The sequence below is a fragment of the Furipterus horrens genome, unplaced genomic scaffold (genome assembly GCF_987537825.1).
Source record: "Furipterus horrens unplaced genomic scaffold, mFurHor1.1.pri manual_scaffold_5, whole genome shotgun sequence".
Taxonomy (NCBI): Eukaryota; Metazoa; Chordata; class Mammalia; order Chiroptera; family Furipteridae; genus Furipterus; species Furipterus horrens.
This window is the reverse complement of record NW_028327175.1, coordinates 185,585,727-185,608,198: the sequence shown is the minus strand read 5'-3', so window position 1 is coordinate 185,608,198 and position 22,472 is coordinate 185,585,727. Positions and strand designations below refer to the sequence as shown.

At 44.0% G+C, this 22,472-nt stretch overlaps 1 protein-coding gene across 4 annotated transcripts in view; it reads left to right on the top strand.

Moving 5' to 3' along the window:
* Nucleotides 1–22,472, top strand: part of SORCS1 (sortilin related VPS10 domain containing receptor 1) — a 504,897-nt gene that overhangs the window by 457,265 nt on the left and 25,160 nt on the right. For all 4 annotated transcript variants that reach the window (XM_090278555.1, XM_090278558.1, XM_090278556.1 and 1 more), the window contains exons 20-23: nucleotides 2,058–2,191; nucleotides 4,370–4,493; nucleotides 11,696–11,808; nucleotides 16,201–16,332. In XM_090278555.1, the coding sequence (XP_090134681.1) occupies nucleotides 2,058–2,191; nucleotides 4,370–4,493; nucleotides 11,696–11,808; nucleotides 16,201–16,332 (503 nt within the window). The remainder of the gene's footprint in view (nucleotides 1–2,057; nucleotides 2,192–4,369; nucleotides 4,494–11,695; nucleotides 11,809–16,200; nucleotides 16,333–22,472) is intronic.

The following is a 22,472-nucleotide window of genomic DNA, read 5'->3' as shown; positions in this document are numbered from 1 at the left end:
CTATAAAGAGAGAGAGAAGCATGAACAAAAGCAGAGACATCGGTGATATCATTTCTTACCCCGTGATTGTTTGGGTATCTGCTATATCTCAGAAACTATGCTAGCCTTCTCGATAAAGGTAAATATGAAGGGCTCTTATCCTCCAAGAGTTGTTCTCTGTCTCACAAATTTTAGATCCATAGGTGTTCTACTATCATTGTTATTATAATTAAGTCATGGGGATTTCAATTTTGAGCTAGTGAATAGCATGATCCCCTTGGCTTTCTAGGAAAATCTCAGAACCATCTGGAGGGTGAGAAGGTCCATAGTCATGGCCATTCACTGTATGAGTGTATAATGTATACACATGCCAGAACGAAGTTACACAGGTGCATATATACATTTCAGGGCCTGCAATGACAACATGCTGCATGTCCTGAATCCCTCTGAGATTTCACAGGCTTCCACTCCCGCCCCCCCATCTCTGCACTGCAGCCATTTGGGTTTCCTTACCATTCTTCAAATGTAGGGACCCACCTCTCCATCAAGGTCTGTGTGCATGCTGTGCCCTCACCCTGGAACATATATTTTATTACAGAGGCTGGGATACCTGGTGCTCGGTGCAGCTTGTGTATTATTGAGGGAGGCAGGCCTTGGACACATAACACCGCAGGTGGATCAGAGTAGGGATAGGTTAGAGGTAGGGAAATCAGTAAGAGAGTTGTAATGGTCCAGGTGAGGGGTGGGGGAGGGAGCTCTGAGAGATATTTATGAAACCAAATCAATGGTTTCCTAAATGGATGTAGGTGGTAAGAAATAAGCAATCTAGATCACCTTTCTGCTTCTGGGTTACTCCCCTGGGTAACATTGGTTTTATTCATCAATATATGTAGACTACAGAAAGGGGGAAAATCATGGGTTTTTAATTGAGTCTGGAGTCAAGAAGGTGGTTTTGGAACCCTCAGCATGTAGGTGATAGTTGAAGGTCAGACTGTGGATGACAGTACTCAGCAGAAGAGCGTACAGAAGGAGAAAAGGCCAGAGACAGCATCCTAGGAAACATGTGTAAAGGCCAAGCCAAAGAAGAGGCAGTGATTGAGCAGGTGGGGAGGCCCAGGGTACCACTTCCTTCTCCACCTCATGGAATAATGGTGGGGATGCTAGATTTCTGTCATGTTCACCCTGGGAACAGTGACTCAGAGAAAAGGTCATGGGTCACAGGAAAGATCTTAGTGGTTCTCTATGAGGAGGATATTTGTATCTTTGGGGGTTTGTTCATCTGATTAAGGTTTCTGATCTAATGGGCCTTCATAGATAAGAATTATCCTCTTCTTAGTTAAGCACATCCTGAGACGCTGAGAACCAGAGCCCTTGACCCACTCACACATGCCGTTGTCCTAGACAAGTGTAAGTCAACACCAGACACAGTTTGTTCCATATTTACCTTCCCAGGTGGCTTTATGGGTGAGCACATGCACAGAAATACACATCCGCACACAAGGACACGCATTTATACACACAGACCCAGTAAATAATAAAGAATACTTATCCCTCCTGCCCTCACCACCCAACATGGATCCCATGAGATTTTCACAATCCTGGTTTACTACTGAGGGAATAACCTCTTGGAAAGACTTTGCATTTCCCCATGAAATCTGATATTATGCCTGTTCATTTAAGTACTTCAACAATTTTTAAACTTTTACATGTACCAAGTGCGGCAGGGATTGTCACTCCCGAATCGGACTGCACAGCCATTCTCGGCGGTGCAGATAGACTCTCAGGAAGCTACGCCATCGTCTCTCGAGACGGACGGCTGCCGACGACGACCGACAACATGTAAATGACTCAGGTTTTAGGCCTGGAAAAAGGTCAGTAAATGGACAATGTTGAGATGTAATTATTCACAATATGTCCTCTTCTATAAAGTAGAGAAAGCACCTGAGCACTTTTGTCAGGAGCTATGACTCGTGTTTCAGAGGCTTCCAGAATGGATTGTGTATTCTCTCTAGGGCAGAGAAGGTGGAACCGAAAAAGCTCTTCCCGCTCTATGCCTCCTCTCTTCTCTTGTGCCTCAGGTCCCCTGGAGCACGTACACCTGTCCCTTCCCTTTGTCACCACAAAGAACAAAGAGGTCAACGCGACGGCAGTGCTGTGGCCCAGCCAAGTGGGCACCCTCACTTACGTGTGGTGGTACGGAAACAGCACGGAGGTGGGTCGTGTTGGAGACAGCACGCGTGGGGTCTAGGGGCAGCTCAGCTCCAAGTGGCTGAGGCAAGAAGGGAACGAGATGGCCCATGGAAGTCAGGAGCTGGGGTGGGGGGCCTGGCCGCAGGGCCAGCAGGCTCTCACTCTCAGTGCGCCGGCATTCCCATCAGCGGGTCTCTGCCTCGCTGTCCCTCTCAGTCCCTCTGCCTGTGTCTACTCCCTCTCTCACCACTGCACCCCCCACTTCTCCCCTCTGTGTTACTGTCTTTCTCGCCGTGGGCTTTCCTTTGCAGTGACCCTTGGCAGCAGCCCGAGCCCTATAGCCTCACAGCTTAGCAGAGAAAATAAAGTCTCTGTCCCCAAAGTTCTAACAGCAGTCCTGGAGTGGAGTATGGATGATCAGCCAGGCCTTGATCACAGCATTGGGGGCGGAAAGAGAGGTATTGAAGTCAGTGTCCTGAGATCCGCATAGAACAAGATGAGGGAGCGAAGGGTCCCCAAAGGGAAAAAGGCAAATAGACGCGGACCAGGCAAAAGCAACAGGTGCTCTTTACCACTCAGGCCCTTGAATGGCCTCCTCACCCCGCATCAGACACAGCCACTTCCCTAGGGCAGCTTTTCCCTTCTGTTTTCCCAAAACATCCCCTGTGATCAAAAGGCAGCAGGCCTTTTCAAACCAGTGGGACCTTCACCTCATTTACTCCGAGTCCTTCATTTTCCTCATGACAAAAGCAAAGAGGAGGCGGACCAAGTGGTCTGTTCCAACCTCGTCCAAATCTGAGGCCTTCTGAAGCCTGCGTGAATTTTTATTCTTCTCATATGGGGCTACGTGCTCTGTTCCAGTTTTGAACTCACTCTACTCTCAGAAATTAAAATTTGCTTCTAAACTTAGGCAGGAGGACTAAGGCCCCAGAGCATCCCTCTCACCGGGCACCAGGCCAGATTGCCCTGGACTGGAAACACCCCTGTCTTCTTCCAGCAAGGCTCTTTCACTCCAGACTTATCTGTTCCAATGCAAAGCATTTTATTATAATGCAAATATTTTTCTAACCCAGAGCTGAGTTTTGGCTGGAGACATAATTTTGCACAAGCCAGCGAGGAAACCCCCTTGACCCTAGACCTGCTACAAGCCTGACAGTGGAAGAAATCTCTCACCTCTCCAGTTAACATAACTAAGCAGAAAAGAAGCCCCCTTTTCATTAGTTCTGAAACCATGTAAATTCAGCCCAAACCGGGCCCCTGACCCACAACAGAAGAACAGAAACCTGTTATTTGCCTGAAAGTGAGTACTGGAAGGTGAAATTCCTAAACAACTGCATTCTGTGTCTCCTATTATTTACCTTTCAGCAGAAATCCAAATTTTCAAGAGATCACGTTGAGCGAACGTCTTAGGCTGGCTGTAGTCTTCCCTCTGCCATACAGGGAATTAAATGAATTTTGATTTTAAAATTAATTAAGAAAAGACAGGAGGGAAAGGATTGCAGGGAGTGAACTGAGGGAGGTCAATAGGCTAATAATCCTTCCCTCCAGGACCCTAGCATCTGATTGTATTACAGGCACTGCTCCAAATCTTTTCTTTCTTTCTTTTTTTTTTTTCTGAGTCCTCAAACCACTATCCAATTAGTACTTGTTTCCATAGCAGCTGCCTCCAGAAAACTGCTGATAGGGCTGCTCACCAAGGCCCTGCTGTCTAACGACTGCCATTTTGGTGGTCATGGTTGCTGTGTTCCATTCTAATTTATTACGAACAGTATATCCTGGAGATAAACACCTGGCAGCTTGTAGATTTTCAGTGACTACTGCTTAAATCTGGATTAATGGGAGCCCTCTGTTTTGCTCTGATTTGGTTGTTTCCTTGGATTAAAGGATCTGCTTGATATGAGTGGGTTATCCATAAAGAGAGATATAACCCACTAGCAGGTGAGACCTATCAATCTTCCCAGCCCTCAGTCAGCATGGTGCTGGAAGAGGAGTCTCATAGTCACAAGGAATGGGCGGAGCCAATTCAGGCCATGGCTCTAATAGTCAGTCCCTTTGTGGCCTGGGCTCAAGATGATGGGAAAATGTGGATGGAGTCAGGTGTCTCCAGAAAGAGCCTCCACTGAGCTAAGTGGCTCGTTGGTCACTGTCGCATGTGTGAGGGAAGAACTGCCCCCTCACTCTGTGCCCTTGTTCATTTCAGCCCTTGATCACCTTGGAGGGAAGCATATCATTCAAGTTTACTTCTGAAGGGATGAACACCATCACAGTGCAGGTGTCCGCGGGGAATGCCATCCTGCAAGACACCAAGACCATCGCTGTGTATGGTGAGTACTCTGTCTTCGTTGATTCATCACCGCCCCCCTGCTCCAATGAGGTTACTCGGTACAACAGTGCCAGAGGTCATCCGACCTGTGACCTCTAACCAGAGCACAAAGGATAGTAGTTGTGGAAGAGCTGGGTCAGATCTGGTCTCCCCCTTTGGGGAAGATGTGGGTCACCAGCAAAGTAGTAGTCACAGGACCCCAGAGGGTGTATTGTTTTGTTTTCTTTCTGTGACTCCGGGGCACATAGAGTGACCATTTGCTCATTCATCTTATGTAGGGTAAGAGTGAGCCTCATTATGTGTAAGGCTTTTTGGTATTTTGGTGGTGTTTGAAGAGCTTAAACCAGTTATAAAAGAAAATGGTTAATAGAGAGGCTTTTTACAAAGTTCAACTTTAAAAAACTGAATTATTAAAAGAAATCTACATATACCAATGACTAAATACTCTGAACATCTTTTACATGAATCAGTATCATAAAAAAGTTCTAGTAGATTAAAAGAGAGGGAAGAGTCACAACAGATGTCATGTATTGTCATAGACCAGATAATGGTTTGAATAAGTCATAGTACAGACCAATTTTGTAATTTATTCAGAAAGTTGAATATGGTCAGAGTATTAGGTGGAATGAAAATTTACTTAAATGGAAAGGTGGAATTATTGATTGAAAATGGGAGGTTAATACAAATTGATCTCATTTGGAGCAGTTTTTTCCACACACAAAGGCATTCAGATGGATTCACTAAAAAAGTATAGTGGATCCTAAACTTTTATTGTTAATATACAAGTGGTACATATGCATCATGGAAAATTAAAATTTTTAAAAATTTAAAGAATATAGGTAGAGAAAGTAAATGCTGTGCAGAGAGAGAGAGTATAAAAGGGAGGGAGAATAGGAGGAGGAAGAATTAGAAAGACAGAGAGAGAGAGAGACAGACAGACAAACAGATATATATAGGCAGGCAGTCAGACACCACGTGGTGGTTCAGATAATATTCATTGCCCAGTTCCAGAATTAATGGATTCTGATACAGGTTCTGTTTTTTATTTCTCACCTTCGCATCTTAACCTTCAAGTTCAGAAAGTAATTTGTAAGCAACTTTGAACATGTGTAAGTATGATATTTCTCACGTAGCTGGGTGTTATGTTTCATAACGTTCCCTCCCGTCTCGGTCCCTCACCTCACCACAAGGGGCTTGATAAGCCCAAATAGTAAGGGCTCACAAGGTCCCGACAGGGAGGCAGCCTCCCAGCCAGGGGGCCAAAAAGGAGGACAACTTTGACTTCTCTTTCCTTCTCTACTTTCTGTGTCGTGGGATGCACTGAGTTCTCATAACAGCCCCAGGATAGGGTAGTATTACTCTCTCTTTTTCAGAGGGGTAGATAACTTGCCCTGACTAGCAAGTGGTGGAAATGGGTGTCCAACACAGACCATTTGTACCCAGGGCCCATGCTCTGAGATTACCCTGCTTAGCTGGCTCGCGTGTCTTTTCCATCTGATGTTCTTTGTCCTGGATGACACAGGTGTCGTTAACGGGCCATTGACCCATTTGTCCCACAGATGTTGCCCTGGTTAAGCATATCATTGATCCTCTCATTAGAACAACAGAGAGAACCTTAAATGTACGTGGTCTTTGGGCTTATATGGTCCAATGAATCATTTTTCAGATAGGAAACTGTGGCCCAGAAATGGGAAATTACTGGTTTAAGGTTATTGGGCTGTTCAGTGATAAGTCAAATAATAATAATGGTGATGGTAATGGTATTAATTACCATTGATGAAATTGCCATCTGTTCTAAGCACTTGATACATATGATCTGTTTTATTAAACTGGATTTTGAGACATATGCTATAATTATCCTTGTTTTATAAGTGAGAAAATATGAGATAAGTGTAATAAACTGGGCCTAAGACTCTGACTCCAGAAGGAATGTTTCTAATCACTTCCTACCTCCTTTTACTGAAATCTTGTGTGTGTGTGTGTGTAGCGATTTTGGATTTACAGAAACATTGAATAGAAAATACAGAGAGACCCCATATATTCCTCTCCCCTGCCCCTCATTATTAACATCTTGGATTGGTAAGGTATATTTTTTACCATTGATTATCCTATAATGTTACTAACTGTATACATTTTTAGTTTGCATTAGGATTCACTTTTTGCATTGTACAATTCTGTGAATTTTGCCAAATGCACAATGGTTATGTATTCACCATTATAGTATCATTCCGAATAGTTTCACTGCCCTAAAAGGCCCCTGTGCTCTACTGTTTGTCCCTCCTTCCCTCTCCACAACCCCTGCAACTGCTGATCTTTTTACTTCGCTCTATGCGTTTGCCTTTTCCAGGCTATCATATAGTTGCAATCATACAATATGCAGCCTTTTCAGACTGGCTTCTGCACTTAGCAATATCCATTTAAGTTTCTTTAATGTCTTTTTGTGGCTTGAAGCTCATTTCTTTTCAGCAATACATAATATTCCATTGTATAGATGTACCAAGTTGTTGATCTGCTCACCTACTGAAGGAAATCTTACTTGCTTCGATGTTTGGTAATTATGACTAAAGCTCCTATAAGCATTTGCTTACAGTTTGTGTGTGTGTGTGTGTGTGTGTGTGTGTGTGTGTGTGTGTGTGTGTGGAGACTTAATTTTTCAGCTCATTTGGACAAACACGATTGATGGATCATGTAGTAAGACTATGCTTAGCTTTGTAAGAAATGGCCAAACTGTCTTCCAAAGTGGCTGCACCATATTGCTTTCCCACCAGCAATGAACGAGAGTTTCTTGCCTCACATCCTTCCCAGCATTTGATGGTGTCAGTCAGTGTTTTGAATTTTAGCCATTCTGATAGGTGTGTAGTGATTATCTCTTTGTTTTTTTAATTTGTAATTTCTAATGGCATATTATTTTGAACATTCCCTATGCTTTTCTGCCATCTGTAGATCTTTGGTGAGGTGTATGTTCAGCTCTTTTGCTCACTCTTTAACTGGATTGTATTCATATTGTCATTATTTAAGAATTTTTTTGTATATTTTGGATACAGTCCTTCACCAGATATGTGTTTTACAGATTTTCTTTCATTCTGTGGCTTGTCTTTTCATTCTCTTAACAGTGCCTTTTTCAGAGCAGAAGTTTTTAACTTTAATGGAGAAGGCTGGATTTCCTTTTCCTAAAGTCTCTTGAAAGGCATCATCCAACAGAAAGTCACTCCATTAAATGGATTTCCTTCATTTCAGAAGCCTGTTTATTAAAGAGCTTGAACCAGGGGAGTAGTCTCCCCTCCTTGAACCACATGCCTGAACCATTAAGCATCCTTAATTTGCCTTTAGTCAGATGAGTTGTCCAGAGTTGCAGATATATGACTAGAAAATTTTAATGACATTTGTGACATATTAAAGGCAAATTTCATCACAGGGAGTTAGGTCAGATTGAACTCAAGAGAAACAAAAGGCAGGAAGATTTTTAATCTCTGGGATGAGCTAGTGGAAAAGTACGGGAGGACTTTGGGGGTGTATTTAGGCCGTCTGTGTTTGATTATTGCTGCTGATGGAAGTGAGGCTCCTACCATCTCAGAGAGGGGTCCTATTTTATTATTATTATTATTATTATTATTATTATTATTATTATTATTATTTTGATGATTACATTTCAAAGGGGTGGCTCCCAGGTCCTTGAGAAAGCATTTCCTGGTTAAAAGGAGATTTGCATCTCGAAGTAACAAAAGAAACAACTTAAACTTCCAAGTTTTCCAAAGAAAATGTCCTAAGAAAAGGGAGGTGATGAACCTATATGTAGTTAGGAAGAAGCCTGTCTAAAATTTAATCAAGTAGAGGGGAACAGTAAGACCACCATGGTCAGATTGAGGGAGGCATCATATTTAGGAAGTTTCTAGAGGAAAGATTATCCACCCAAAGCCAAACAGTAGACCAAGGGAAAGAAAATTTCGTTTGCATTGTTTCACTTAAATTGCTTCAGGGCACAGATTTACTTTTTAATACAGTAGAGAAAATATGAATATGTAAGATTCCTCTCACTCTCTCAGCAGTTACTATATATGTATGTGTGTATATATATATGGTATGCATATGTGTATACATGTGCATATGTGTATATCATTGGGGTTTACCCTTTTCGGTTCTGCCACATACACCCCCCTTTGTTGAATAAACTTAGTGTGACATTTCTCAGCCACCTTCCCTCCCTGCTTTGCATGCTGAGTAATGACAGAGGGAGCCTCATCATTTTTCTCATTGTGTCCTTTTGTTAAGATAAACGTCTTCCCTTTTAGATGAAGTTTCCACAGTTTGATAAGAGGTTCTGGGAAAGTGACATAAACTTACATCTTCGAAGTGAAAAGTTAGGACTCAGTGGGTGACTTGGTGCTGCTGCCATTGGCCGGGTTACTAGTGCGTATTCATTTCATTATTCCTCATCAGAACCGAAGAGGTGGTATTCACATAGGTAATCAGTGACTCGTGAAACAGTCAAGCTTTGAGAAATACGTCTTTGCACAGACAACAGTGTGGTGCTTGTCGGGAGGGGGGGCGAGGGGGGGAGGAGAGGATTAAGGGGGGATAAAGGTGATGGAAGAAGACAACTAGGTTGGCAAACACAACACAACATACAGATGATGTATTATAGAATTGTACACCTAAAACCTATACAGCTTTATTACCCAATGTCATCCCAATAAACTCAATAAGAAAAGAAAAAGAAAAATACATCTTTGGACTAGGCTAACCACCAGTAATGCACATCTTATAATGTGAGACTCATCGATGCCGGTGTTTGACGAATCTTCAGCATTGTTGGGAAATGCAAGCGGCTTTTATGTTTCCCCAGTGTGTAAGCAGCATTGCAGATGTTGTTGAAGCCCACTGAAGGACCTGCTTAAGACCAGAAAGACATGTTTGTTAAATAGCACATGCAGAAATTGCAGAGAGCCTTCACTGTAATGTATGCATTTATTTGTTCAACAGAAAATTTTTCATTTTTATTTTTATTGATTTTAGAGAGGGAGAAGAAGGGAGAGAGAGAGGAACATCCATTTGTTTTTCTATTATTTATGCATTCATTGATTGATTCTTATACATGCTCTGCCAGAGATTGAAACTACAACCTTGGCGTATTGGAACAATGCTCTAACCAAACTGAGTTACCTGGCTAGGGCTACAACAGAAAAAAATGTATTAATTAAATGGTTTATAGTTGGAACTGAAAAGCTACTATGGACTGGGAACTATTTCATAGGGCCAGAAACACAATGCTCCTGTCCTCATTGAGCTTTTATTCCGGTGGGAGACAGACAATAAAAACAAGATAATTTAAGTAGCAAGAAATATGAAAAAGACAGATAGGATGTGATGAAGGGAGCTTGAGCTGGTGAAAGGGAGGGTACCAAGTTGCTGGTGGGAAGGGATGCTCCCCCGGGAGAGACTGCATGATGAGAAAGAGCTGAGGATGCTATCTGTAATCTGGGGACGTGAAAGCATGCTAACGTGGGAAGGCTCATGGCAGATTGAGGAGCCTGAGGAAGGACAGGGTGCCAGAGAGGGGAAGCCCATAGAACATGAGGCAGCAGAGAAAGTCAGCACTGAGGTGAATCTGAATTTTATTCTAAATGCAGTGTGGAGCCATGTGCCAAATGCCATGCTGAGCTAAGGTCCCCAGGGCCGTGCTCTGAAACCCAGCACCTGGCTGGGGCCAATACCACGCTTTCCATGGCCTGATGGCAACCAAGGGCTGAGTGAGACAGGAACGCTGAGGCAGATCCATCCCTGGGACACAGGGGACTCCTCTGGCTGCCTTTGGCTAGAAGACTCCCCAGCTGACTTTCTGAACCTCCCTCAGACTGTCAAAGAGTCCCCTATCCTCCCTTCCCTCTTCCACTACAGTGTCATGTATGTGTCACAGTCTGATGTGCTCGCAGCTCCTCTGGCTTTCTCCCCAGTTCTCTCATGAATGATGCTCCTCGTAAAATCCTTGCTTTTGGAATCCCACCTATTTCCTGGAGGACTGCAACTACCTCAGGGACTGTGATACAACTAACAAAACCCTTGAACTAAGGAGCTTTACATTCCATTAAACAAAACTTTCATGCAAGCACAAAATAGCAACAGAATGACTACAGTTCGTTCGGCAGCTGTCCGTCTCGAGAGACGATGGTGTAGCTTCTTAAGAGTCTATCTGCACCGCCGAGAATGGCTGTGCAGTCCGACTCGGGAGTGACACAGTATCTGTCTCCTCCCGTGTTGAATCGACATCTTGCGATGACGCTGGAGTGTCCTCTCCAGTGAAGCTGAAGCTACAGAGCCTGGGCAGGGTGATGTGGAGGGTCTGCTGTTGCCCATGCAGCAGACCCCCTCTCTCTTCGCAGCTGAAGGGTCCAAGGGAAAGACGGAGTCAATACAGCTTGGCTTCAGGTGCGCCGCAGGAGTTGCCGGTGTTGACTACGACGTCAAACCGCCTTAGGGACTCCGGCTCCGGATTTTCTGTCGGGGTTTACTCCCTTAGCCTTTCCCCTGAAGAGGTATGCCGCAAGGCAGCGGAGGTTTTTTTTTGAATCAGAGTTTTCCTTCTCTGATGTGCCCTGACTGGAAGATCGAACCAGCGACACTTAGCTCGCAGGCCAATGCTCAATCCACTGAGCCAAACCAGCCAGGGGGATGACTACAGTAATAATTATAATTTTGTAATGATATAATAATTATTATTGTACAATCATATACTAATAATGAAAGTTTGTGCAAAATACAATTGTGCCATTAAAGAAAGAAAATCAAAATATAGTGAGAGAAGGCATTCAGTTAATGCTCCAACTAGAGCTTGAAAATTGTATACAGGGAAGGTGGGAAGGATGGGGCATTCTAGGCAAGGGTTAGTGTGTGCAAAGGCCCAGGGTTATCAACTTGAGATACATTCAGGACATTCTAGATCATTTAGAGTGGAGTGCAGAGTTTAGAACTGGGGACAATGGCCAAAGGCTGCAGAGCTAGGCAGGGGCTAGAGCCTCAGGTTTTGGTCTGGACAATGAGGAACTGGAAGATAACAGGGAGGGAATACTGAATCCTTCTAGTAGAGTCTTTCAGGTGAATGTGGAAGAAAAGGATCCTCCATTAGGACTTTGCATAAAATACCAAGTATGACTGACTTCTTGAGAGAACTATTTGACTTGTGTAATCACCCTACTGTTGTATCCCCAGAGGAATTTCGATCTCTTCGCCTGTCCTTTTCTCCAAACCTGGATGACTACAACCCAGACATCCCCGAGTGGAGGAGGGACATCAGCCGAGTCATCAAAAAGTCCCTCGTGGAAGTGAGTACAGACATCTCCTTCTCTTTCCCAGACACATTTCTTCTCTGTCCTTGAAGAACTGCATGGTGAGGGGATCCTTGCACAAGGAAATGACAGGAGAGAGCTGGAGCCTGTGGGAGATCTGTCTGGTATCCACCTAGCTGAGCTCCATGCTTGCGGACACATCATAGATGCTTTGGGGCAGCCAAACTGTAAACAAACCTGTGGGCCTTAACTCTGCTTAGGGAAGAACATGGAAGTTTGGGACAGTTCTATAGCAGAGCCTACGGTGAGCCATTAGGAAGTATAAAATCAGCTTCTGTGCGAAACACTGAAAGACACAGTGTGAGTCCAATTAGTCAGAGCAGCCCTGTGTTCCAGCTCTACAAACAGGGAGCCTTAACAGCACAGTGAGCACTTAGAACATGACGGTTTGCCATCCTTCTGTGTCTAGCTCTTTTAAAGAAATTTGCCACCTACAGCAGCCCTACAGAGTGGTATTATCATCCTCATTTTGCAGATGGAGCACCTGAGGTTCAGAGAGGTTAAATAACTTGCCTAATGCCTCGAAGCTAATCAGTGGTGGAGGTACAAAATTGAATTGAAGGGTCTGAGTCCAATGTGTGGGTTTTTCCATATGACACACAGCTCCCTCGGGTTACTGGGAAAATAGCAAGGTGATGTGATTTATCCCTCTCTGAGCAAATGTCACTGACATTTTGAGAAGACACCTTCTTTTAGACACACTGTCCTGCACATGCTCCACTTTAATGAATAATCAGAGCAGGGACATCTGCTGATGGAGCTGCTTGGATTATTTGCACAAACCTAGAAAATTGGAGATGAGAAACTTTTCCCTAAGGTATAGTCTTAGCTCCAAAGGAGAGTCATGTAGGTTGTGTTTTGTCTTTTGTTTTTTTGGGGGGGATACATTCTTTCCTGCACCCAATGGTGATCGTGACACAGAAATATGGGATAAAGGCATTCAGATAACCCCGGCTCAGAAAACAGAGTTTATATCCATCCTTTTAGCAAAGAGCTGGCCTTCCCCATATTCATACCATTATTTTTGTTTATATTTATTTAGCACTTACAACATTCCAGAAACTCTCCTCGGGGCTTTACATTTTTAAAATATTTAATGACTTAAACTAGCTCGTGATGTAGATCATTCTCATGTTACAGGTGAGGAAACTGAACTTAGAGACAGATAACTTGTTCAAGGTCATACCGTTAAAATTCAGGCTCGGGAGTCAGACCATCAAGGTTTGCGACTTGCCTTTCATGGTTTCATAACCACTCCACTGTACCTCCATCCTTTGCACTATCATATGGCGATGTAAGGATAAGTGGACCAGTCGGGTGGAGACAGGATACCTTCATGCGCCTCTGGGTACATGCCCTCTTACCAGTCTTCAGAACTTCCTGCATCCCCGACATTATGGGTGGCTAAACATTATGGCCACCAGGGGGCGCAGCTACTAGAAGGACCCACTGGAATATGTCCTGCCCTTGGAGCTCTTTGGCTCTGGTATGATAACTGGTTTCTATTCCCTACGGTCCAAGAGAGATGACTTACACACTTTAGTGACCCCACTGCCCATCTCCTTCAGTCTGCAGCATTCTAGGAATCCCTGTCCCTCTAGATCTCCCAGGCAGCTGTCCAACGCCCTGACATGATTTATCAAGCAGGTGTTAGGTCAGCAGTGACTGGTTTTCCAGGCTGATTGTCTGGGGATCAGATGCCCTGGGCCTGACACCTTTTCACCAGCTGTCCAGGAATGACTGATCATCAATATTTCTAGGCTGCTGTATAGCATAATCAGCTCATACAGAATAAATAGGCTCAACATCCCTCAGGTCCCACTGTGATGGACACAAGGACTTTTGAAAACTCCTTGGTTTCCCAGTCCTAAGAGGCAGCTGTAGGCCTTGGTTCTTAGTGCCCCGCCCTGTCTTTGGCCATTTTCTTAAGTCCTTGAGCACCACATTGCCAAGTTCACCTCAATAAACCCTAAATGAGGTATAACATGGGGTCAAATTATTTGTACTTTTCCTATACGTTACATGGCAGAATTGAGTTTTAAAAAATCAGTTTTTTTTCCCCTTATCAAATGGGTTTTTTTCTGTTGGAATATCACCAGGGAATTTTTCACTGAGTGTCATTCATTAAAAAAATCTAGCAGGACTGTGAAACAGCATGAGATTGGCTGCGATAGGAGCCGCTGTATGATCACTGTCAGCAGAAGGGAGGCAGTAGGGCATCAGTTAAGAACAGAGGCTTCATGGTCAGACCAAAGTCCCAAACTAAGCATCACTTCCCCACTAGATGGCCTTGAGCTGTTGTTTAACTTTCCTCCATCTGCCATCTGTCCTGTGAAATAGAGATGCATTGCCCAGATCCCCACACAGGGCAAGACTGTTATCTTAGCTGCTGGGGATCCTGTGGCCTCCACTGCCTTGCTTCAGGTCACGTCCCTTTCCAGGCTACTCATGTCTGGTGATGAACTGAGGCAGTTATATAAGAGCCTGGCCCTCTCAGCTCAACCTCATACACATCTGGAGCACTATTTTCACCCCCTAGAAGGTCTCCTGAAGCTGCTGTTGACCTTCATCACAGCTCAGCTTCTCCCTCTGCTCATTTTTGCTTCCTTCTCTTCACTCCTTTAGCTGTTGACCCCAAGAACATGTTAATAAACACCCCAAATGCTAAACTCAGCTCTGCTTCCTAAGAACCCCAACCTGTGATATCTCTTCACCAGCAAAGAAGGGCATAATGATAATCTCATCACTGAGCCATTGTGGAAGGTTACATTACATAGTACTAACAACTGCTTAGCACAATGCCAGACGTATGCAAGGACCCCGTAAATGGAATGTCTTACAACTGGGAAAAAGACATAAAGAAGGGGTTCAGGAACAAACAAAAAAATCACCTAACTGGGAAGTCATGAAAAATATATTGAAACAAGTGGACTTTAAGAAGAAAAACTCACAAAGTAGAGTAGTAGGATTTTAGCAGCAAATATAGCAAAAAGACATTCTGGGGAAGATGGAACACACAAAAATATTTTCAGGGAGAGTGGACTGTTGAGAAATTGTACATGATTCCATCTGGCTGGAGCATAAGATGAGTGTGTAAGTTGTGAGTAATGCATTCGAAGAGAAAGGGCAGGACTATATGGGAGAAGGCTTTGGATGTATATTCAGTTTGGTTGGTAGTAGGAATAATTGCAATAACTTGGACAGAAAAACATAAGCTTAGCTGGACTGAAGGAAACTAAATCTGGAAGTAGTAGCCTATCTCCTGGAAATGGGGAGACTGTCGTGAAATTTGAGGGGAAAAAACAAAAGTGCTGAATTGGGGTATTAACAGAGGGTATTTAAACAGGAAGGAAGCAATAGGATCAGTGCTGTGGAGGTGGACTTGTCAAGGTCTCTTAGAAAGATTAGATACAAGATGGGAAGGGGAGCAACGTGCCAGAAGCCAATGGAAGGCTTCAAGCCTGGGTATCTGGGAAAGATCGCCTTGGGTCATCCAAACGTACAATGAATATTTTACAGCTGAACACGAGAAGGTTCTTTTTTGACATGTTTGTTGGACGTCCTAGTCAAGCAACCCAATGGATGATGTTCTGACTGGCCGCTGAGGAGAAAAGCTGAGACTGTAGCTATTGATTCTAGAACCATCTAGGGAGTGGACTCAGGGGAACCCATGGGCTATAAGTTCAAAAGAGAGCAGATGAACCAAGACAAAGAGGAAGCCCTTCAGTGATAACTGTAATTTTAGCAGATGATTCAGCCTGGCAAAAGGCAAGGGCTCAGCGTGCTTCATGAAGTGGGCTAGTCATCGGGTTGGTTCTGGTGACGTAGAGAAGTCAGCGGGTGCCTGACATTTGTGTTGTGGGAGAGCTATACTAGGTTGAGTAATTAAGATGTGACTGGTTGATTTGGAGGAGTAACTCTAGTGCTACCATGAGGGCGGGGACTAGGTTTTAACGGGTTGAGGCATGAAGGGCAGATGGTAGAAAAACGAGCTAACATTTGAATGCCAGGCACTACTATGGATACTTTATGTGCAACATATTTAATTCTCAAAACCACCCTTTTATAAGTGCTGCCAGTATCGCCACTTTTTATTTGAGGGAATGTAGGTACAGAGGAGGTCAATGTTTAAGGTTTCACAGGGACAGAGCTGAAATCAAACCTCGGACAGTCTGACTCCAGAGCCTGCTCATGAGAGTCCAGGGCCAGCTCTTCCTACCAGGCACACCAAGGACCTTGCGTGCACAACCCCCCCCCCCAACCTCCTTGTGTTTTCTTACCACCCCACCCCCACTCCTTGTTGAATACTTGCCCCTTCTCATCATCTTTCCTCCAGGATTTACATGCTCTTCTGTGTCTCTCTCTCAGGCCACTGGGGTCCCAGGCCCGCACATCTTGGTGGCGGTGCTCCCTGGCTTACCCACGGCTGCTGAGCTCTTTGTCTTGCCGTATCAGGATCCAGCAGGAGAACACAAAAGGTCAGCTGAGGATCTGGAGCAGGTAAGTCTCCCAGGAGACATTTCAGCTTCTCCATTTCAGTCCTGCTGGGATCTAACCCCCGCGACAGCAGCTCTAAGGGATCTCAGCTTGAGAGCAAGGGCACCAGCTGATTGTGGAGCCTTGGACTTTCTGATCTTCCATATCGTTTTCATAATATGATGATCTTAACTATAGCTTCATGAAAAAAAAAAAACAGTCAAGAGTGCTATAGGCAGTGGCTAAGTTAAAGTTACTCAGAGTATATCCATACTGTGGAGTACTCTACAGTGTTTACAATGAATTAGATACATCTAGGCATATTAACATGATGAACTGTCCAAGATATTAAGTGGGAGAAAAGCAAGTGGGCGAATGAAATATAGAGGTTGAATCCATTTGTATCTTACATTACTTAATTTCATTACAAGAATGTCATGAGAATTAAATGACATGATATACATGATACCTTTTATAAAAAGTACGGCTTTATACAAGTCATGAGTCTTCTTTATTACCACCATGGTAGATGACCCAATGTGTGGTTATAACAAATGAGCAATGTTGGTTCCAGGGAACCTCCACTGGCTATTTGGCGTCTACTTCCTCCTCATTTCTACCACCTCTGGAGTATTAAAGTATCTGTGTGTGTGTGTGTGTGTGTGTGTGTGTATCTCCCACCCACCCTCTTTGATCATTTTCCCTCCCCCATCCTCCTTTTAACTTAAAAAGTCTCCAGTCTCTGTAGTGAGGGTTATTATTATGTTGTTGTTGTCTTTCTAGTACTTCTTCATCCACTGAGTTCAAACGATCAGACTTGGTCTGGTTACTCTGTTAGAAACTGTATGATTCCAGTTTCCTAATTCTTTCCGGCAGATAGATTAAAAACAGGATTGTCTGGGGCACCAAAAATATTGGCTGTTTCCGCTCCAGTATGGGGAGCTTTTCAATTCACTTAGAATAAACCAATAATCCAGTCCTATGATCTGTCGTCTTCCAAGATGGCTCATGAACCTCCTTTATCAGCCTGATTAACAACAACCCCAGATGACAGCATGACCTACCTCCTGGCACATATGCTTCTTTCAGCAGCTGCTTCCTTACTTGGCAGAAGACTCACCACTGTAATTCTCTCCATGCACAAGTAATAAACAACAGAGCTATCCTGGAAAGCCCCAGTGAGCCCCACTTCCCAGTGGGCTACAGCAGGTAACCCATCAGATTGGCATCTGACCTTGCTCAGCACGGCCACTCAGCCTCCCATGATATCCTACAGATTATTATCTGCACCTGTCATTTAGCAGGAGAAAAAATGGGTGATTTCTTACTGCAGCATGGCTGATGATAACCTAGAGGGAAAATAGATCACTATTCAAGGCCTTTAGATCCCTCCCCTGGAATCTTACTGATGGTCCATGAGATCCAGATCATAATCTTTGCAAGCATAGAATTGTCCAGAGGTAGAGCCAGCAAATTGCCTACCTAGCCCCCATGCCATTTATGCATCTCCATGTCTCACACTTTCCATTTTTTTCTAAAAGTGTTGTACATTCTAGATGTCTCCTTGAGGGGAAGTGTAGAAAAATAAGGGTATTGTTCTGTGAACTTCTTTTGTGTGTGTAGGAATGTATCTTGCTTTGACTCTCTGTTTTCTCTGGAGTTCTTGTTTCTCTTTATTCTCTGTCTTGTGTGAGTGTCTCCTACACAGGCATTCTCAGAGAGCCAACTGATTGTCCGAGGTAGCATGGTACCAGGAATTGATAAACCATTAATCAGAGACCTGATGGCATCTGGCTTCTTCAAAGGCTGTGTGACTTAGCCTTTGGTACATATATAAGGATTTCAGCTTTTTTATTAGAAAGAGCACGTGTTTGGAGAAATATAAACCAGACTTCTAGTTTCAGCTCTGATATTCATTGTGTCTGTGTTATAGATGAAGAAAATAGACCAGAAAAGTTAAATAATTCAGCCAAGAGCCCATAATCTGTAATACCTGTCTCACAGGGTGTTTGAGATACCTTAAAGAAATGATACAACAAAGTACTTGTCCGATAGTGGATGCCCAATAAATGGTATGTGGATGATGGTTAGATTTATGGCCATTTAGGAGGAGAAAAAAATAGAAAAGACAAAAATAATTTAAGACTTGGATATAGTCAAGGGCGTGTATTAGAAGAGAGAGAATAGTGGGAGTAAGAGGAAAAAGATTAATGAATGAAATTACATGAAAGAACAAGGTCAGTCAGACACAGAAAGAATGTATATGAATGACTCTGCTGGCGTGAGGATGACACATATAGTCCTCATGCAGATTTATAACATTAAAGGAAAAGGAAGTTCCAAGCTAAAGAATAACTCTGTTTAAAGAATTTGCCAGTGTATCCTCCTTATTCAGGACTCAAACTAACCTAAACACAGTGACCAAACAAATGTCAAACCAAGCACATACGATCAATATGCTAGTGGGAGAAAATAGCATTACACTGATTGAAAGTACAGTAATGAGATCGATATATAAAACTGAGCTGTGTGTCAAACACATGGGAAACTTGGGCTGCCCCTCAGAAACCCGTAGCTTTCCTCCAAAGGGGGGCCTTTTGATCCTTCTGTCTGATCCAGCCACGTTAAAATGAAGGAATTCAGGCCCCAAGGTCGAGATGTGAATTGCCTGGGGTGAAACAAGTCTTTGAGGAGAATGAGATTCTAGTTCTGTTTCTGCAACTAACTCTCAAGCCTAGTGTTCTCCTTCCACCCTCCCCGCCCCCCGCCATGCTGCAGAGATTTGGGTACCACTTTATTTCCTTTACTTCCGTGGACCCCAAAAATACTAAGGCTGTTGTACCAGGAAATGAATGAGAGATGTTTTACTTTGTTTTGCGTTAGAGTGGGTGTTTCTGCTGTAATTAACAGCTACCCAATTCAGACGCATTTGAGGAAAAAAGTGAAGTTACTAGTTTCACTAGTTGAAAGATCTAAGGATGTAGTTCCGGCATGGATGAATTCATGGCCACTCAAAAGTATCATCAGATTACTCCCCTCTCTTCCTCACCCTCCTTTTCTCTACCTTTTCTTTGCTACCACATGGGAAATCTGCCTGAGAAGGAAGTCAACACATAGGAAAACAAGAATGGCCACAGGAAGTCCCAGCTTCTAGTTAGCCAGCCTGCCAGTCCTATCCAAAAGACATTGCCTCCCGGTGATTGCATCACAAGGGCCCCAAGGTGGCGAATCCCACTGGCCCGACTTGGGTGAAGTGGGTGTCTCTTAACTAGCCCCATAACCAGAGGGAGACAGACAGTATGTCAACTCTGATAGGTTATACCCGCCCTGGACCAGGCATGTACGGGGCCCCTCCTAAATCGAATCTACTGAGATTGAAACAACAGGACATGGTTCTTTAAAGAAAAATATTGGAAAGAGAGAAGGAATTCTGGGCAGGCAAAAGCCACTGACTTCCTTTGTAATAAATTACACAGAAATTTTAAGTTAATTCAAAGCAAAACCAAACAAAAGAAAGGCCCCCCCGCCCCCTTTGTTTGAAGGCTGCACTTTGAATGCCAGGTAGAACTTGCATAGGGCTGATCATATCTCCTCTCTTAATGCCCCGGCTGGCCCTGGCTGGTTTGGCTCAGTGGATTGAGCGTCGGCCTGCGAGCTAAGTGTCTCTGGTTCGATCTTCCAGTCAGGGCACATCAGAGAAGGAAAACTCTGACTCCAAAAAACCTCCACTGCCTTGCGGCATACCTCTTCAGGGGAAAGGCTAAGGGAGTAAACCCCGACAGAAAATCCGGAGCCGGAGTCCCTAAGGCGGTTTGACGTTGTAGTCAACACCGGCAACTCCTGCGGCGCACCTGAAGCCAAGCTGTATTGACTCCGTCTTTCCCTTGGACCCTTCAGCTGCGAAGAGAGAGGGGGTCTGCTGCATGGGCAACAGCAGACCCTCCATATCACCCTGCCCAGGCTCTGTAGCTTCAGCTTCACTGGAGAGGACACTCCAGCGTCATCGCAAGATGTCGATTCAACACGGGAGGAGACAGATACCATGTCACTCCCGAGTCGGACTGCACAACCATTCTTGGCGGTGCAGATAGACTCTTAAGAAGCTACACCATTGTCTCTCGAGACGGACGGCTGCTGACGAATGCCCCAGCCCCCCTTTCTTATAAATATACAACATAGGACCCCAGCAGGGGAAGAAGTGGGACCCTGGCTGGATGGCCCTTGGAGGCTGCAAGGGCAAGGCCCCCACAAATGGCTCTTGGCTCTCCTCCTTTAGCTTCCTCTAATAACATTTCCAGGAGACAGGGATGCTGGTTTAGACCTAGCTATCTTGCCTGTGAAATAAATTGAAAATCCCTCACAGTGAGAAGTACTTGACCTTGTTATCAAGTAAAGTAGGCTGGGTTAATCAAGTGACCTCTGTCTGAGAGGGTTCCACTGGTCTTTATTTTAGATTTCCAGTGAGTGAGAAGAGGCTGGCTTGCCCTTTGCTGGCCTCATCAGGGACAGCACATCCTGCTACCCTGAGGCCAGCTGCTTAGATATGGAGCAGTCCCTCCCCCACCATCCCTGCACTCTCTTCTTCTCCCTGAGTCATCAGAGGTAAGCAGATTTATATCTGGCTTCCCTGGAGGAAACAAAGACCGTTCTGCTCTGTCAAGTTTGTTTGTGAGGCTTTGCTGGGGAGATAGGAAACCTACAGGTTGTCTAGTAGAATCCTTAAAGGTCAGGAAAACACTTAAAAGGAGCAAAAAGACTATGGAAAATGTCAACCCCCACCAATGCATTTCCTTCTTGGTTGCTTGTGTTCCCATATCCACTTAATGACCAATGCAGAATCTGAGATTCAGGGGAGGGAAAGGCACCTCTGAAAATGGAACAGTCTACTAGCAGCATTTGAAGCAAGTAAACATTGATTCTGGAATATAATTGATAACCTCAGACTAAATTTTATTTGCCCACATAGTCTACTCTGTCTAGATTTGTGAACATGGGAGTTAAACCATAGCAATACTCTGGAGTTCACAGGAAGGTCATTAAAGCAAGAAACTATAACTAAAAGTAGAGTGGGTAAGAGTTGGACCAAAAATAATGTGACAAAAGGAGACAGAGCTTAGAGCTGGTGGTGGGGAATACGAGAGGAGGACGGATGTATGGCCAATGTGTGTATTCATTATATCACCCAGAAAAATTCTTAGACACCTTAATCAAGCTGATTGTTTAGGGCTAAGAAAGAATGGAATTAGATGAGCTACTGTTAACTAGAATTAGTATTTGGCTCCATTGCTCTTCCTACAAATTATATGAATTGGGGAAGATCTTCCTCTGTCAAATCCAAAAGGAGGATTCTTCAACTACTATTTGAGGGGAACTTAATAATGTCACATGACCTGGATTGATTGCCTAGGTCAGCTCCAAGGTCAACTCAGGCAAGTCTCACTCTAAACGTGGCACTAGAATGCCTCAGAGACGTGCACTCGTATTTTAGCCTAAGGTGTCTTTGCCTTTGCTAAATCTGCCAAAGCCCATTTTGAATCTATAGTTTCACATCGTACCACTTATTTGCATTACACATTTTATGAATTTATCAGCTGCTCTTTTCTTTTCTCGTGTTTTCATGTTTCTTACTACCATTCTAATAATCTGAGCGTGTGTTTTTCCCCAATTTATTTTATTATAAATTGTTTAGATGTTGAGTATGTTCTTTGTGCAGTAACTGACACATGTTGACTACATATTTTCAGCGTAGCACCTTCTGGATACACAGTAGGGTTGTACCTATAATTCTCTTCTGCGGGCAGACCCATGTGACTAATTCTGGCCAATGACTTGGGAGCAGAAATGATATGTGTCACTTCCAAGCTGAAGTACCCAAATGCTATTCGCAAACCCTGGAGAGCTCCTTTGCCCTCCTAGGGTGCTGTGAATGAAACATTTGAGGGCGCTGCTTCACCAGCCTGTATCATTGTGTGATCATACTGAGCTCAGCACCACTGCCTGTGTGCAGTTTGAGCAAGAAATCCATCTGCAATGTTTCTGGCTCCCAAGATTTTAACATGGTGGCTTCAGCCTCACCTCGCTTACACTCATTGCCACACTTAAATGTCATACTTTGTGGAAAAGACAAGGAAGAGAAATGGTGCTTTCCCGTTAGCAGGTGCCCC